Below are 17,839 nucleotides of genomic sequence, written 5' to 3'. Positions count from 1 at the left end.
AATGGGGCCCTGGGTCATATTTAATAATGCACTTTGTAAAATAGATTAAACCTGGATGACAATGAATTAACAAAAATGTTTTCCCCTGTGGTGGTATCTGAGCTCAACAGGTTTATTAATTATGATTAATTCTGATTATCTATTGGGGAGAGTGTGTGCTCATTTTGAATACTGTAGTCTGAAACATTTTAATTTTTGTATCCCTAGGACCTAACTTTGCAAGACACAGAATAGACAGTTAACGCTGGGGAAAAGAAGAGAATAAGAACTATATTATTGACTAGAGGCCTGGTGCATGAAATTCATGCACTCGGGGGGGGGGGTGGGATCCCTTAGGGGATGTCTGACTTAGGCCCAGTGGGAGCGGGCCTAAGTTGGCAGTCAGTCATCCCACTCGCAGTCTGGGACCCCTTGCTCCTTACTGCCTGCCTGCTCACTGCTCCTTACAACTCAGTTTGCTGCTCCTTAGCACTGCAACGGAGGTGGGAAAGGTTCCTGCCACCACTGCTGCACTCGCCAGCCATAAGCTTGGCTTCTGGCTGAGTGGCACTCCCGCTATGGGAGCACACTGACCACCAGGGGCCAACTCCTACATTGAGGGTCTGCCCCCAGGTGGTCAGTGTGCATCATAGCAACTGGTCATTCCACCTTTCAGTCAATTTGCATATTAGACTTTTATTATATAGGATAATAACAACCTATTGTCACTATTAAAAAGTACATTATTGCCCTGACTGGTTTGGCTCAGTGGATAGAGCGTCGGCCTGTGGACTGAAGGGTCCCAGGTTCAATTCCAGTCAAGGTCATGTACCATGGTTGTGGGCACATCCCCGGTAGGGGGTGTGCAGGAGGCAGCTGATCAATGTTTCTCTCTCATTGATGTTTCTAACTCTCTATCTCCCTCCCTTCCTCTCTGTAAAAAATCAATAAAATATATATTTTTTATAAAGTACCTTATTCACTATGATGGGAGCAAATGTGCTGCAGTCCATGGGCTGTAGGCTGAGCAGAGCAGTTCCACTCATTACACATGAACTAGGCACATTGGTTGCCAACCTTTTGGACCTCATGGACCACCATTGGTCTGTGGACCACTGGTTGGCAACCACTGCTCCTTAAAAACAGCATTCACTAACCTTTTGGACCTCATGGACCACCAGTGGTCCACAGACCACCAGTTGGCAATGGTTGAACTAGGGAACTACTCCATTGTGTTCAGGGTTGAGGAAATAGAGACATTATCCATGGTCCCTACTCTCATGCAACTCCTGGTTTGCTGTAACAGACTTGTTATTGAAGAAGTATGCTAGACTTTTAGAAGTGCTCAAAGGAAGTGAGGCAGGGCAGTCACAAAAACCTTTCTAGAAGAGTCTTGAAAGAGAAGCACTGGGTGACAGGCCTGTATCTCTTTTAAAATGCTGTACCTCTTTGTCTATCCATTAAGTATACTAAATGCTTTATTGAGGATGCTAACAGCTTTGAGTAGCTAAGAACACTTTACAAGATGATAGTTCTAATTAAGACCTAGAGGCTAGAGCTCTAAAAGTCTCTACTGAGATATGGCACAGAAACACTTATATTTCAGTGTTTTTCTCTCTATCCATGCATTGGCATAGTCTGTGAATGTGTCAAGGGTGAACAATTGCATAAGGTGATAATCATAAATGAGGTAACTTGTTTCTCCCATGAATTACTCATTGTTTGCTGTGGTGAGTTACTGAACCTCGGGTCTATTATCAGAGCTTATAAGGCTATAAATTCAGATAGTTTATTAACATGTACTAGCTATGTGGCTGATTCCTGAAAGGACGACTCTGCCTAATTTGTTCAAAGGTGCTCCTTTAGGGTATCTCTGTTTAAACTGTTCTATCTCTTGCAGTCTGGATTTTCATTTGTGTAGCAAATATTAGCAAGGTACTCAAGGAGGTAAGATATGAGAGGAGGCCCCAGAGGCTGCAGTACACATGGCTAACTTTCTGGTGGAGTTAATAGTTAATAGGATTTATCTGCTTGCTCACCCCATTAGGACTTCCTTCCATGCTCTATTTGATCTAGTTCATGAGGTTCACATTTCCATGCTCTTGAGCATGTCAACACAAAGATTTTGACTATTCCCCTTCCCTAAGTTTGGATGACTTTGGATACAGCAACTGCCTCATCACCATTCTGGGGGATGGAGAATATAGGGAATATTCATAGGAGAGAATGATGGCACAGGGAAATTAAGATAATTACCTAAGATAAAAAGCAAGTAAGTGACAGAACTCAGGACTTCTGACTTCTAATGTAGGTATTCAAGACCAGAATACTATTGCTATCAATTATAAAATTATTATAATATTGTTTTAAATGTGTTTATAATCATACTACTATAAATAATCAGTAATTATGACAACACTATTATTAATAAAAATAGTAAAATTAAGGGTGATGTTAATTATAGAAGCTACTATTTATTGAGAGATTACCATGTGCCAGATATTGTGCTGTGAGCTCTGTAAACATCACTGGATCCCCCAATAAATCTGAGTTTGGTATAATTGCACACAATTTACATATGATAAAACTGAGTCTGAGAGGGGTAAAACATCTTGTTTAATTCCATATTAATAGTAAGTGGGATTGCCAGATTTTCAGTCTGAGTCTAAAATTCATATTTTTAACCACAACATTATAGAGCTCAAATTAAACAGATTAGAAAAAATAAATAGGGAGTGACATCAGAGGAATGATGGCATGAGAGAACCTCTTAGCTTCTCCCTAAAATTTCAACAAGTTAACCGACTATAATTCAACAAAGAAATCCCTGCTTAACACAGACACATGCCTGAGAGACCCGCACATTGAAAGATGTGGGCAACTGGGAATAAACAGGGAGCCAAGAAGGCAGGAAAGCGCAGATGGCCCATAGATGCAGCCTTGTAGGCTGGGAGCTCCTGGCTCAGCCTGGAACGAGGAGAAAGCTGGTAGTAGCAAGTAGTTCCTTCAGCCAGGAGGAACAGAGAGCTGTGGTAGGAGGAGGAGGTGTGAAGGGGAGAGGGGGGAAACCAAGCAGGGCAAGCAGCAAGGAAGCAAACAATGTCTGAGTCAGCAGAAGCTTGACAGAGCACAGGGTTCTGCCATGTGGCTCCCATTGATGTGCCACTGGCAGTGGTGTTTCAGACAAAGAAACAGAACCACAGAGCCCTGCTGTGGCTTGGACTCCCAAAACTCACCTCCTGTTGCCCTAGGAGTCAGGTCCAGGGACATATCATCTGTAAACCAGTAGCTATTGCAGTAAGATTGCTATTTCCTTCTGTGACTGACCCCCAGGAAGTGGGCCTTGGGAGGACCCCATGGAGGTCAGGGGTTGCCATTACAGTGAGGGCAAAACAAACCCCACCTTAAGTAGTGGGGATATACTGTCTTACCAAAACCATGGAGGTCATGACTGGGAGATCAGAGAGATAAAAAATCTTGTGATTCAATGCCATCTACTGGAAAAATAATATATAGACAGAGATAAATGCATAGGCAAAGAAGAACAGCAAATACTATGAGTAACCACGGTAATGAGGATGATGAGAAAGAAAATGAAAAATTTCCAGAAGGCATGCTGGAACACATGGAAATATGTAATAAAAATGACAGATTTCAAGATTACAGTTCTGAAAATACTCACCAAGATGTGGTAAAATGCAGACAGACGATTTAGTGCACTCAGAAAACAAATCAATGAACAAAATGAGTACTTTACCAAATAGATTGAAAATTTAAAAAGAACCAATCAGAAATCCTGGAAATGAAGCATGCAACTAAGGAGATTAAGAGTAAACTACTGAGCGTTGAAAACAGAGCTTACCACATGGTGGAAAGAATTATGATATTGAAAATAAGAATCCAGAAATGATGCAGAGGGAAGAAGAGAGAGACCTGAGCATAAAGAAAAATGAAAGACTTCTATGAGAACTATCTGAATCGATCAGAAAAAGCAATATTATAATTATATGCATTGCAGAGGAAGAAGAAATGAAGCAGGGGACAGTCTATTCAAACAAATAGTGGAAGAGAACTTCCCAAATCTATGAAAAGAACTAGATCCTCGAATCCAAGAAGCAAACAGAAAACCTAGTTACCTTAATCCAAAGAGACCCTCTCAAAGGCAGTTGGTATTAAAACTGTAAAAAATTAGTGAGAAAGAAAAAATTCTCAAAGCATCTATGGAAAAGAAGGAAGTGACCTACAAAGGAAAATCCATCAGAATTTCACCCAATTTCTCAGCAAAAACTCAACAAGCCAGAAGAGAATGGAACCAAATATTCAAATACCTGAAAGAGAGAAATTACCAGCCATGAATAATATATCCAGCAAATTATCCTTTAAATGCTGGGGTTCTTGTTCCGGCATTAAGAAGGGTTCAGCAATCTGGAGAAAGGCTGTGTGTAACCTAAGTAAGAGTCCAAAGATGAAAGATAATTTTGAAAGGCATATTGGGTGAGGCAGAGGAGCCTGGCTGAAGAAATCAAGTTCTCCTTGTCTCAGGACCCCTTGCTTTTTATTAACACAAATTATCCTAAGGCAGTGGTCAGCAAACTCATTAGTCAACAGTACAATGAAATTTCTTTTGAGAGCCAAATTTTTTAAACTTAAACTTCTTCTAACGCCACTTCTTCAAAATAGACTTGCCCAGGCCATGGTATTTGTGGAAGAGCCACAGTCAAGGGGCCAAAGAGCACATGTGGCTCGCAAGCCACAGTTTGCCGACCACAGTCCTAAGGCAAGGTGGAGATAATACACTTCAAAGGGTAGGGTTTCATACAGAAGCATTGTCAGATTAGGGAATAGCCTACGGCTGTTCAGGTGTTTGGCCGGTAGGAGGCAATAACATGTATATTAAGATGCCCTGAGCTGTCTTGCAGCAAACAATAAATTTAATGCATCCTTTTCAGGTTTGGGGAAATGCCTTTAGCCATTCCCAACAGGCGATGATATATGTGACTCAGCCCTTGTTGAGTCCCCAAGTTCCATCAACCTTTTGATGAAACTCTTGCAATTATGCCATGCTGGAACTGGCTTCTGGCATTTAAATCTGAAGGAGAAATAAAAACATTCCCAGACATACAGAATCTGAGGATTTTATCACCAGAAAACCTTCATTGCAGGAAATATTCAAGGGATTTATTCTACCTGAAACAAAGAACATAAGGTTACAACACTACGAGTAAGGTCATCAAAACACTTACAGCAAAAACATGGATAATTTATGATGACAAAAAACATAAAAGGGGAGGGAGTAAAGGTCTGATCTGGCAAAGGAGGATGAAGATCATATGTATTCAAAAGAAAAAAAATTGGTATATATGCAACTTTATTTTTTATGGTAGCCACACACAAAAATCCCCAAACCAGGCTACCTAATGGTAGCCACACACAAAAATCCCCAAACCAGATCACATAGATTTAAAAAAAAAAGAAGAGGAAACAGAGGAAAGGGTATAGAATACCACCAGACAAAAACAACAGACAGAAACAGAAAGGAAAAGAACCAATGGAGGCACAATGCTACCAAAAAAGCAAAATATAAAATAGCTATAGGAAATCCTCATACCTAAAGGTAAGTGGTCTGAATTCACCAATAAAGAGGCATAGAGTAGTAGAGTGGATAAAAAATCAAACACAGCCATATGCTGCCTACAAGAGACACATCTAAGCTGCAAAGACAAAGGTAGAGTCAAAGTAAAAGGGTGGAAAATGATTCGCCAAGCAAATAACATCCACATAAAAACAGGTAAAGCCATACTTACCTCTGACAAAAATAGATTTAAAGATAACAAAGATAAGGAGAGACAAAGATGGACACCTTATAATGATAAAGGGGCATTACATCAAGAAAACATAACACTTCTTAATATATATGCACCCAACCAGGGAGCACTGAAATATATAAAACAACTACTCACAGAACTAAAGGGAGAAACAGATAAAAATACAATCATAGCTGGAGACTTTAATACTCCATTGACAGCTCTAGAGAAATCAACCTAACAGAAAATCAAAACAGAAATATCACCCTTAAATGAATCACTATACCAAATGGACATAATAGACATTTATAGAACCTTTCATCACGGAACATTAGATTATATATTCTTCTCCAGTGCACATGGAACATTCTCAAGGATAGACCATAGGTTGGGTCACATAACTAGCATCAACAATTTAAAGAAGATTGAAATTATACCAAGCATATTCTCGACCACAATGACTTGAAATTAGAAATCAACTACAAAAATGAACTAAAGAAACCCAAAAGTACGTGGAGATTAAACAACATACTACTAAAAACTGACTGGGTCAAAGAAGAAGTAAAAGATGAGATCAAGAGATATGTAGACAGTAAGAGGTGGAAAAATGGCTGCGGAATAGACAGATGTGTCCCGAGCCTTGTCCCGGAGCAGATAGAAAGAACAGCCGAGGGTTGCACGGGGAGTGTCTGTTGGAGAGTTAAGGGACAGCTAGACTTCAGTAAAGGTGGGGGACTGCTGGACGGGGGTCCCCTGACCAGGCAGCCCCCACTGCTGCTGGGTTCCCTCCCGGAGCCACCGATTTGGACACGGAGACCACGCCATCTTGAAGGGGAAAGTGGATGTTATCTGAAGCCTGAAAATCTACAACTGTGGCACCCACTGAACAGCTGAGAACCCCAGAGCACCAGTCTCCAATTAAAGCAAACATGCAGATTCAGAGGAGCTCTACACTCCACCACGGAAAGGTCAGATTTCGCCTGGGATAAGGTGAGGTCTCTGGTCCCGGCAGGACAGAGAAACGCATGCACTGCGGGAGCTGGAGGACCAGGGGAAGTCTGCACCTAGAAAAATCCGTGTTTGTTGGGGATGGCATAATCCATGAATGTGGAAGGGGGTCCTCAGAGCTGCTAACAGAGTGGATCTCTAAAAAGCAACCCATTCTGATCTGACACAGAAGGACAGCCTAAAAATTTTGGGAGTGTGCCAGGTGCTTGGACACAAGGGGGAAAGGGGAATGCACCAGCTTGCACGCAGACCCGGAGTTCGCACACTTGTGCTTTCTCTTCTTTGAATCCTTGCTTCTGATTACTGAGCCCAATACATAGTATCACCAAGTTGGGGACACCCTAGGAGACCACAGGGGAAAGTTGTTTTTCTGGAACCTGGGGATCAGAGCGGGGAGTGACTGTCAGAGAACCAGCTCTGGGGCAGCCCACTCCCACAAACCAGTATTGAGTGACACAGGGAAAGCAGGATCTAAGCACAGGCTAGAGAGGTCCTATAGACCCGGAGGTCAATCCAGAAACACTGCCACCCAGGGGCTGAATCACAAATTGGCTCTTGTGTAATCACAAATAAAGGAATACAAGAAAGTAAGACACACCACCTGCTTAAAAATCAGGACTGGCTTACAACACTGAGGAGCAGTGGAATGCAGGGAACTGCAATACTGTCCTGACTGGGAAACAGGCGTGCCAAAAAGAGCAATAGAGGAAGTGAATGACCTTCACTACTGCACATTTTATTTTTTTAATTTTTAATTTTTATTATTATTTTTTTCTTTTTTCCTCACTTGATTTTACCTTTTTAATTATGACATTTTTATTTTCAATCAGTATTATTACTACTAGTATTTTACCTATTTAAAAAAAAGTGTCATTTTATTTTCTCTTTATTTGACTTTGAGATTAGTGTTATACATTCTATTTTCATCTTTCCTTTAGCATAATTCTACTCTATCTCAACTCTACCTTTATGCCATCACTCTCTTCCTAACTTTTTCCCTTTTGTTGTCCTGTTTCTCTTACCCTTTTCCTGCTTTAGATTTTCCCTATTCTTTCTTTTTACCACCTGTTAAAATTTCACCCTAATTATATATCTAATTTCCAATCCCCTGCTCTGAGTTCATACATACCTCTCTCTTCTCTGTCTTCACTATCCAAAAAATTGTTTTTCTCTCTGTCCTTTTGTTGTTGTTTGCTTGAATGTTGATTATATTGATTTTTTATGCTTTTTTTGTGAGATTGTTTTGCTTATTATTTTTTTGTTTTGTTTTTTTGTTTGCTTAGTTTTTGTTTTTTGCATCTATTTTTCCTCGCCTTGCTTGATATTAATTGTTGTTTGTAGTTTGTATTCATCTGCAGGTACTTGTTGCTGGCATTTGCTGGAATTAGTGGCTGTTCTGTTGGAGTTTTCTCCATATATATATATATATATATATATATATATATATATATATATAGTTTGTTCCCCTTTCCTTTCTTATTCTCTTTCTTTTCTCTCTTATTTTTTTTCCTTTTCCCAATTTCATTTTGGCACTCCTTTCTTTTTTCTTTTATTTTCTCTTCTTTCTCTCCTATTCCCTAATTTGCCTTTCTCTGGTGGTCACCTTCATTTGGGGATATTAATATCGTGAATATATTTCTGTTCAGTGCCTTGTGTGTTGTACCTGGTTGTGTTGTATTTTGTGCCTTTAAATCAATGCAAGAGAGAGAGAACTACATAACCAGACACCCGGAGAAGAGAGACCATGGGGAGACAAAGAAACAGCCCACATATGAAAGAAAAGCAGGCATCACCAGAAAAGGAAGTAAACGAAATGGAGGCAAGCAACCTACCAGAGAAAGAATTCAGAGAAATGGTCATAAGGTGTCTGAAAGGAATGGAAGACAAATTCGACAATATGAGTAAAAACCAAGAGGAAATGAAGAAGAACCAAGAAGAAATGAAAAATGACATCACTGCTGTAAAGAACTCAATAGAAACCATCAAGAGTAGACTAGAAGAAGCAGAGGACTGCATCAGTGAGCTAGAAGACAAGGTAAGAAAAAATACCCAAGCAGAGCAGCTTCTAGAAAAAAAAAATTAAAAAGCAGGAGGAGAGCCTAAGGGAAATTTGGGACAACATGAAACAAAAGAACATCCGCATAATAGGGGTCCCTGAAGGAGAGGAAACTGAGAAAGGAATAGAAACCCTGTTTGAAGAAATAATGACAGAAAACTTCCCTGATATAGGGAAGAAAAAACCCACAAAAATCCAAGAAGCTCACAGAGTCCAAAGCAAAATGAATCCCAAAAGACTGACGCCAAGGCACATTATAATTAAATTGGCAAACACCAAGGACAAAGTAAGAATCTTAAAAGTGGCCAGAGAGAGACAGAAAGTTACCTACAAAGGAACCCCTATCAGACTAGCAACTGATTTCTAAACAGAAACTCATCAGGCCAGAAGGGAATGGAATGAAATATACAAAGTCATGCAAAGGAAGGGTCTGAATCCAAGAATACTGTACCCAGCAAGGCTATCAATCAAAATTGAAGGTGAAATCAGGAGCTTCACAGGCAAAAAAGGACTAAGGGAATTTATTACCACCAAACCAGCAATGCAAGAAATGCTAAAGGGTCTGCTTTAAAAAAAAAAATAGGAAGCAAAGAAGTAACACAGGGGTAAAGAATAAAAATGGCGACAAATAAGTACCTATCAATAATAACGTTAAATGTAAATGGATTAAATGCCCCAATCAAAAGACATAGGGTAATGGATTGGATAAGAAAACAAGACCCATATATATGCTGTCTACAAGAAACCCACATCAGAAAAAAAGACACACACAGACTGAGGGTGAAGGGATGGAAAAAGATTTTTCAGGTGAATGGAAATGAAAAAAAAAGCTGGGGTAGCAATACTTATATCTGACAAATTAGATCTCAAAGTGAAGGACATAACGAGAGATAAGGAAGGCCACTTCATAATACTAAAGGGAGCAATCCAACAAGGAGAAATGACTATGGTAAACATATATGCACCCAATACAGGAGCACTCAAATAAATAAATAAAAAAATTCTTGGAGGATATCAAGGAAGAGATTGACAGCAATACAATCATAGTAGGAGACCTTAATATCCCACTATCACCATTGGACAAATCCTCTAAACAAAAAATCAGCAAAGAAACATCAATCCTAAATGACTCACTAGACCAAATGGAATTAATTGATATCTTCAGAACATTTCACCCCAAAGCCACAGAATATACATTCTTCTCAAGTGCACATGGGTCATTTTCAAATATAGACCATATGTTGGGTCATAGGCAAAGTCTCTTCAAATTCAAGAAGATAGAAATCATATCAAGCATCTTCTCAGATCACAGTGGCATAAAACTGGAAATCAACTACAATAAAAACAATCCAAAAAAATCAAACACATGGAGACTAAACAGCATGCTATTAAACAATGACTGGGTTACCAGAGAGATCAAGGAAGAAATAAAAAACATCATGGCAACAAATGACAATGAAAACACAACCATCCAAAATCTATGGGACCCAGTGAAAGCAGTCTTGAGAGGGAAGTTCATAGCTCTACAAGCCTACTGCCAAAAACACGAAACAATAGTAAATTACCTAACCCTACAACTCAAAGAGTTAGAAATAGAGCAATTAGAAAAGCCCAAGTGTAAGCAGAAAGAAGGAAATAATAAAGATCAGGGCGGAGATAAATGACATTGAGACCAAAAAAACAATACAAAAGATCAATAAAACCAAGAGCTGGTTCTTTGAAAGGATAAAAAAGATTGATGAACCTCTAGCTAGGCTCAACAAGAAGCAAAGAGAGAGGACCCAAATAAACAAAATCAGAAATGAAAGAGGTGAAATAACAATGGACCCCACCGAAATACAAAGGATTGTTATAAAATACTATGAACAACTCTATTCCAAAAAACTGGACACCTGGAGGAAATGGACATATTCTTAGAAAAATGTAACCTTCCAAAACTGAATCAGGAAGAATCTAAACATCCCAATAGACCAATAACTATGGAAGAAATTGAAGCAGTCATCAAAAAGCTTCCAGCAAACAAAAGCCCGGGAACAGACAGCTTCACAAGGGAAGGATTTGTCCAAACATTCAAGGAAGAACTAAAACCTATCCTCCTCAGACTATTCCAAAAAACTCAAGAGGAAGGAACACTTCCAAGCTCCTTCTATGAAGCCAGCATCACCCTAATACCAAAACCAGATAAAGACAACACAGTGAAAGAGAATTACAGGCTAATATCCCTCATAAACATAGATGCCAAAATCCTCAACAAAATTCTAGCAAATCAGATCCAGCACTACTTCAGAAAGATCATACACCATGACCAAGTAGGATTTATCCTGGGGATGCAAGGATGGTACAATATCTGTAAATCAATAAACATGCTACATCACATAAAGAAATTGAGAGATAAAAACCACATAGTTATATCAATTGATGCAGAAAAAGCATTTGACAAAATCCAATACCCTTTATTGATAAAAACTCTCAACAAGGTGGGAATAGAAGTATCATGCCTCAACATAATAAAAGGTATATATGATAAACCCACAGCTAACATCATACTCAAAGGGCAAAAACTAAAACCATTTCCCCTAAGAACAGGAAGAAGACATGGATACCTACTCTCACCACTCCTGTTCAACATAGTACTGGAAGTATTAGCCATTGTAATTAGACAAGAAGAAGAAATAAAGGCATCCAAATTGGAAAAGAAGTAAAGCTGTCCTTATTTGCACATGACTTGATATTGTACATAAAAATCCCAAAAGACTCCATCAAAAAACTAATAGACTTAATAAATGAATTCGGCAATGTCGCAGGATACAAAATTAACGCCAAAAAATCTATGGCATTTCTATACACCAATAGTGAGCTTACAGAAAGAGAGACTAAAAAAGCAATCCCATTTATCATCGTACCAAAACAATTAAGATACCTAGAAATAAACTTAACTAAGGAGGTAAAAGACCTATACGCGGAAAACTACAGGACACTGAAAAAAGTGATAGAGGAAGATGTAAACAGATGGAAGAACATACCACGTTCATGGATTGGGAGAATCAACATCATTAAAATGTCCATACTACCCAAAGCAATCTATAGATTCAATGCACTCCCGATTAAAATACCAACAGCATATTTCACAGACCTAGAAACAACTCTCCAAAAATTCATCTGGAATAAAAAAAGACCCCGAATAGCCACAGCAATCCTGAGAAAGAAGAACAAAGTAGGTGGGATCTCAATACCAGATTTCAATCTGTATTACAAAGCCACTGTTCTCAAAACTGCCTGGTACTGGCACAAGAACAGACATATAGATCAATGGAATAGAATAGAGAACCCAGAATTCAACCCAAATCACTATGCTCAATTAATATTTGACAAAGGAGGCATGAACATACAATGGAGTCAAGACAGTATCTTCAATAAATGGTGTTGGGAAAATTGGACAGATACATGCAAAAAATGAAACTAGACCACCAATTTACACCATACACAAAAATAAACTCAAAATGGATCAAGGACTTAAACATACAATGAGAAACCGTAAAAATACTAGAGGAATCCAGAGCCAGAAAAATCTCAGACATATGCCGAAGCAATTTCTTCACTAATACTTCTAGGGCAATGGAAACTAAAGAGAAAATAAACAAATGGGACTATATCAAAATAAAAAGCTTTTGCACAGCAAAGGAGACCATCAACAAAACAACAAGAAAGCCCACTGCATGGGAGAACATATTTGCCAATGATATCAACGATAAGGGTTTAATCTCCAACATTTACAGGGAACTCATGCAGCTTAACAAAAAGATGATAAACAACCCAATCAAAAAATGGGCAACTGATCTAAATAGATACTTTTCGAAAGAAGACAGAATGAAGGCAAAGAGACATATGAAAACCTGCTCAAAGTCACTAATCATCAGAGAGATGCAAATCAAAACAATAATGCGGTACCATCTCACACGTGTCAGAATGGCTATTATCAACAAATCAACAAATGACAAGTGCTGGCGAGGATGCAGAGAAAAAGGAACCCTCGTGCACTGCTGGTGGGAATGCAGACTGGTGCAGCCACTGGGGAGAACAGTATGGAGTTTCCTCAAAAAACTAAAAATGGAACCCCCATTTGACCCAGTGATCCCACTTCTAGGAATATATCCCAAGAAACTGGAAACACGAATTAGAAGGGATATATGCACCCCTATGTTCATAGCAGCACAATTCACCATAACTAAGATTTGGAAACAGCCTAAGTGCCCATCAGCAGATCAGTGGATTAAAAAACTGTGGTACATCTACACAATGGAATACTATGCTGCGGTAAAAAAGATGTTCCTACCATTTGCAACAACATTGATGGAAATGTAGAGCATTATGCTAAGTGAAATAAGCCAGGCAGAGAAAGATAAATATCACATGATCTCACTCATTTGTGGGATATAATGAACAAAATAAACTGATGTACAAAATAGATCCAGAGACAGAGAAACATCAATCAGAACGTCAAACCTCAGGGAAGATAGGGGAAGGTGGGTGTAAGGGGGCGAGATCAACCAAAGGACTTATATGCATACATGTAAGCCTAATCAATGGACACAGACAACAGGGGGGTGGGGCATGAATGGGAGGTGGGGGGGAATGAGGGAATAAGGACACATATGTAATACCTTAATGAATAAAGAAATTTAAAAAAATAATAAAAAAGATATGTAGACAATTGAGAATGACAATACAACATATCAAAACTTCTGGGATGCAGCGAAAGCAGTAATAAGAGAAAACTTTATATCATTACAGGCCTATCTCAAAAAACAAGAGAAACCCCAAGTAAACAACCTAACATCACATCTTAAAGAACTAGAAAAAGAACAAAAACAACCCAAACTCAGCAGAATAAAGGAAATAATAAAAGTTAGAGCAGAATTGAATGAAATAGAGAACAAAAGGATTACATGAAATGCTGAAGGGTGTTGTTTAAGAAGAGGAAGAAGAAAAAGGTAAAGATAAAAATTATGAACAACAAAATGACATCAAATACATACCTACCAACAAGTGAATCTAAAAATCAAGTGAATAAAAAAATCTGAAGAACAGAATGGACTGGTGAATATAATAGAATCAGGGACATAGAAAGGGAGTGGACTGACAATTCTCAGGGGGGAGGGGGTGTGAGGGGTGGGGGAAGAGACTGGACAAAAAGCTTACACCTATGGATGAAGACAGTGGTGGGGGTAAGGGCATGGGGTGGGGTGGGGAATCAGGTGGAGGGGAGCTAGGGGAAAAAAAAGAGGAACACCTGTAATAATCTGAACAATAAAGATTTATTTAAAATAAAATAAAATAAAATCCAAAAAAAAGACTATTTAAAAAATTAATAAAACAAAGAGCTGGTTCTTTGAAAAATTTATAAAATTGACAAACCCCTGGATAGACTCACTAAGGGAAAAAGGGAAAAGACCCATATAAAAGTCAGAAATGAGAGAGAAGTCACCACAGACATCACAGATAAACAAAGGATCATACTAGAATATTATGAAAGAATATATGCCACAAAGTTCAATAACCTAGAAAAAGTTCCTTGAAATATATAAACTTCCTAGACTAAATCATGAAGAATTCGAAAGTCTCCAAAAAAAAAAAAAAAAAAAAAAAAAAAAAAGTCCAGGACCAGATGGCTTCACCAGTGAATTCTACCAAATGTTCAAAGAAGATTTAAAACCTATCCTTCTCAAATTCTTCCAAAATATTGAAGAAGAGGCAGTACTTCTTAACACATTCTAGAAGGCCAATGTAACCCTGATACCAAAACCTGGCAATGATAACACAAAAAAATGAAAACTACAAACCAATATGAGAGAAACCTCATTCACTGCTGGTGGGAGTGTAGACTGGTACAATCACTATGAAAAGCAGTCTGGCAATTCCTCAAAAAATTAAGAAAGAGCTACCATAGGACTCAGCAATCCTTCCCTTGGGTATATACCTGAAAAACTAGAAATCATGTATTCGCAAAGATATATGCAACCCTATGTTTATTGCAGCATTATTCATGGTGGCCAAGACATGGAAACAACCAAAGTGCCCTGTGATAGAGGACTGGATAAAGAATATGTGCTAATAAAGGATGAGATCTCCAATTTGCAACAACATGGATGAACCTTAACAACATTGTGCTAAGTGAAATAAGTCAGTCAGAAAAAGCTAAGAGTCATATGATTTCACTCATATATGGGATATAAAATGGAAACTCATGAGCACAAACAGCAGTGTGGTGGTTGCCAGAGGGAAGGTGGTGAGGGGGAGAAGGGAGTCCTAATATATGGTGACAGGAGATTTGATCTTGGGCAGTAAGCACATGGCACAATATACAGATCTTGTAACCAGAAACACACCTGAAACCAATATGTTCATGTTGGCCAATGTAACCCCAATAAATTTAATAAATAAATCGAATTTAAAAGTGGATAAAGAAAAGTCTTTAATTTAGGTTATTAATACCAAGAAAAAGAATCAATTGACCTAAAAGTGAACTCTGGTTTGGCAAAAACTCACAAAAATAACTATTGGAATAGCTTTGGTTGTCCATGAAGCTCAATAAGACCTAGACTGTGATGCAACTAAAGAATCATTTCCACAACAGTTTGTTGCATTATTAGGATAACTAGAGGCCCGGTGCATGAAATTCGTGCACAGGGGTGTGTGTCCCTCAGCCTAGCCTGCACCCTCTCCAATCTGGGACCCCTCGAGGGATGTCCGACTACCCACCAGGATTGGGCCTAAATGGGCAATCAGACATCCCTCTTACAATCCAGGACTGCTGGCTCCCAACTGCTCGCTGGCCTGCCTTCCTGCTTGCCCCTAACTGCTTCTGCCTGCCAGCCTGCTCACCCCCTAACCACTCCCCTGCCAGCCTGATTCATGTCTAACTGCTCCCTGCCAGCCTGTTTGCCCCTAACTGCCTTCCCCTGCAGGCCTGGTCAGCCCTAACTGCCCTCCCCTGCAGGCCTGGTCACCCCCAACTGCCCTCCCCTGTAGGCCTTGTCCCCCCAACTGCCCTCCCCTGCAGGCCTGGTCACCCCCAACTGCTCTCCCCTGCAGGCCTGGTACCTCCCAACTGCCCTTCCCTGCAGGCCTGGTTGCCCCCAACTTCCCTCCTCTGCCTGCTTGGTCATCCCTAACTGCCCTCCCCTGCAGGCTTGATCACCCCCAACTGCCCTCCCTTGCAGGCCTGGTCCCTCCCAACTGCCCTCCCCTGCTGGCCTGATTGCCCACAACTGCCCTCCCTTGCAGGCCTGGTCCCTCCCAACTGCCCTTCCCTGCTGGCCATCTTGCGGTGGCCATCTTGTGTCCACATGGGGGCAGGATCTTTGACCACATGGGGGCATCCATCTTGTGTGTTGAGTGATGGTCAATCTGCATATTACTCTTTTATTAGATAGGATAGTGTCCATGATAATGAAAGTGAATAGCCTACTGACCTCAGATCATGTCTTTAGTCTCAGGCTCAGTTCTGGGCTGTTTAGAAGAGAATTACCAGAATGAGGGAGGAGAAACAAGAGAAAGAACTATGTTCATTCTGGAGATAAACAGATTCATGAGGAACCATAGTGACCCTCTCCAAATCTTTGAAGGGCTGTCCTGCAGAGGAGGGAACAAACTTTTCTTTTCTGTCTTGCTAGAGAAAGAACTCTGAGATCAGTCAATGGACCAGGAGTTAGAGGAAGGCAGGTTCAGCTCATGAGAGAAGTTTTTCTTCTAATTAAAATTATCTCTTACAATAAAATATGTTACCTACTCTTCAATAGAAATGTTTAAGCAGAGGCTAGAGGACAACTTTTAGAATTGTTATACTGGAGATCCCTATTATTGTGAGAATTGGGATGGGGTGGCTACTAGGTAGAACAACCCCACTTTTACATTCTCTGTTTTTTAATTTAAAGGGAATGTTTGAGTGGAGGGTGGGTATAGCTCCTCCTTTTAAGTAGAAAGTTGGTGATCTTATCAAATATGCTCTAAATGTCTTTGATTGGCAAATGGGCTGGTATCTTCTCTCTCCCCAGGTGTCACCACTGTTCTCACCATGACCACCCTGAGTATCAGTGCCAGAAACTCCTTACCCAAAGTGGCATATGCGACGGCCATGGACTGGTTCATAGCCGTCTGTTATGCCTTTGTATTTTCTGCGCTGATTGAATTTGCCACTGTCAACTACTTCACCAAGAGGAGTTGGGCTTGGGAAGGCAAGAAGGTGCCAGAGGCCCTGGAGATGAAGGTGAGATACAGCAAGGGTGGGGGCTGGGAAACACTCCTGAGAGAACTGTATTGTAACCAGGAGTGGGCAGCCTGCAGCCTGTGGGAACTGGCCAAGGCTGTGTGCTATTCACTGGGGTCATCAATCCATTTCTCAACTGGAGTGCTTCTTGGCAATGTGGGGTGTTTGCTGGGGGCAAAGAAAAGAGGGTATGTATCATAGAGGACTGATATCTGGTGGTGAGGGACCAAACCTAAATGTGATACTGCTAGACTCAAGGGGAACCCTTTGTATTTACAAAGTCAGCCAGAAGAGTGGACTCTAATTTCAACCCAGCCCCTCACTTTCCAGTATGTTCCCATTACAATCAAACCAAAGTGATCATCATTCCTTCTGTGTCTTTGCTTAATTTTTTACTCTATCTGGAACGTTCTTTTTTTTTCCCTGCCTGGTGAAGACCTATTCATTCTTCATGACCCAGAGGAAATACGATTTTCTTCACAGAGCCTTTTCAGAACATCAAGATAGCTTTAGCTTTTCTTGGGGTGGGGTGGCATAGGGAGATTGCTCTTGATATTAAAATCATATTTGTATTAGTGTTATTTGCCTCTGCCCTACACTATTCTTCTTGAGGGCAGAGGCTTGTCTGCACCATTTTTGTAAATAGCCAGCATCCTTGCACAGTATCTGACTCAGTAAAAATTGAACAAATGTTAGTTGGATTGGTGGACAGATAAGAAGAAAGAA

The 17,839-nt window shown here is 40.0% G+C and overlaps 1 protein-coding gene across 1 annotated transcript in view; it reads left to right on the top strand.

Annotated features, from left to right (window-relative positions):
- The window catches only part of GABRA3 (gamma-aminobutyric acid type A receptor subunit alpha3), a 212,719-nt gene that overhangs the window by 157,926 nt on the left and 36,954 nt on the right, over positions 1 to 17,839 (top strand). Inside the window, exon 9 of the mRNA XM_080653598.1 lies at positions 16,902 to 17,113. Coding sequence (XP_080509724.1) covers positions 16,902 to 17,113 — 212 coding nt within the window. The remainder of the gene's footprint in view (positions 1 to 16,901; positions 17,114 to 17,839) is intronic.

Source organism: Plecotus auritus (genome assembly GCF_963455305.1).
Source record: "Plecotus auritus genome assembly, chromosome: X".
Lineage (NCBI taxonomy): Eukaryota > Metazoa > Chordata > Mammalia > Chiroptera > Vespertilionidae > Plecotus > Plecotus auritus.
The sequence above is the reverse complement of the archived record's forward strand: the minus strand, read 5'-3'. Positions and strand labels throughout refer to the sequence as shown.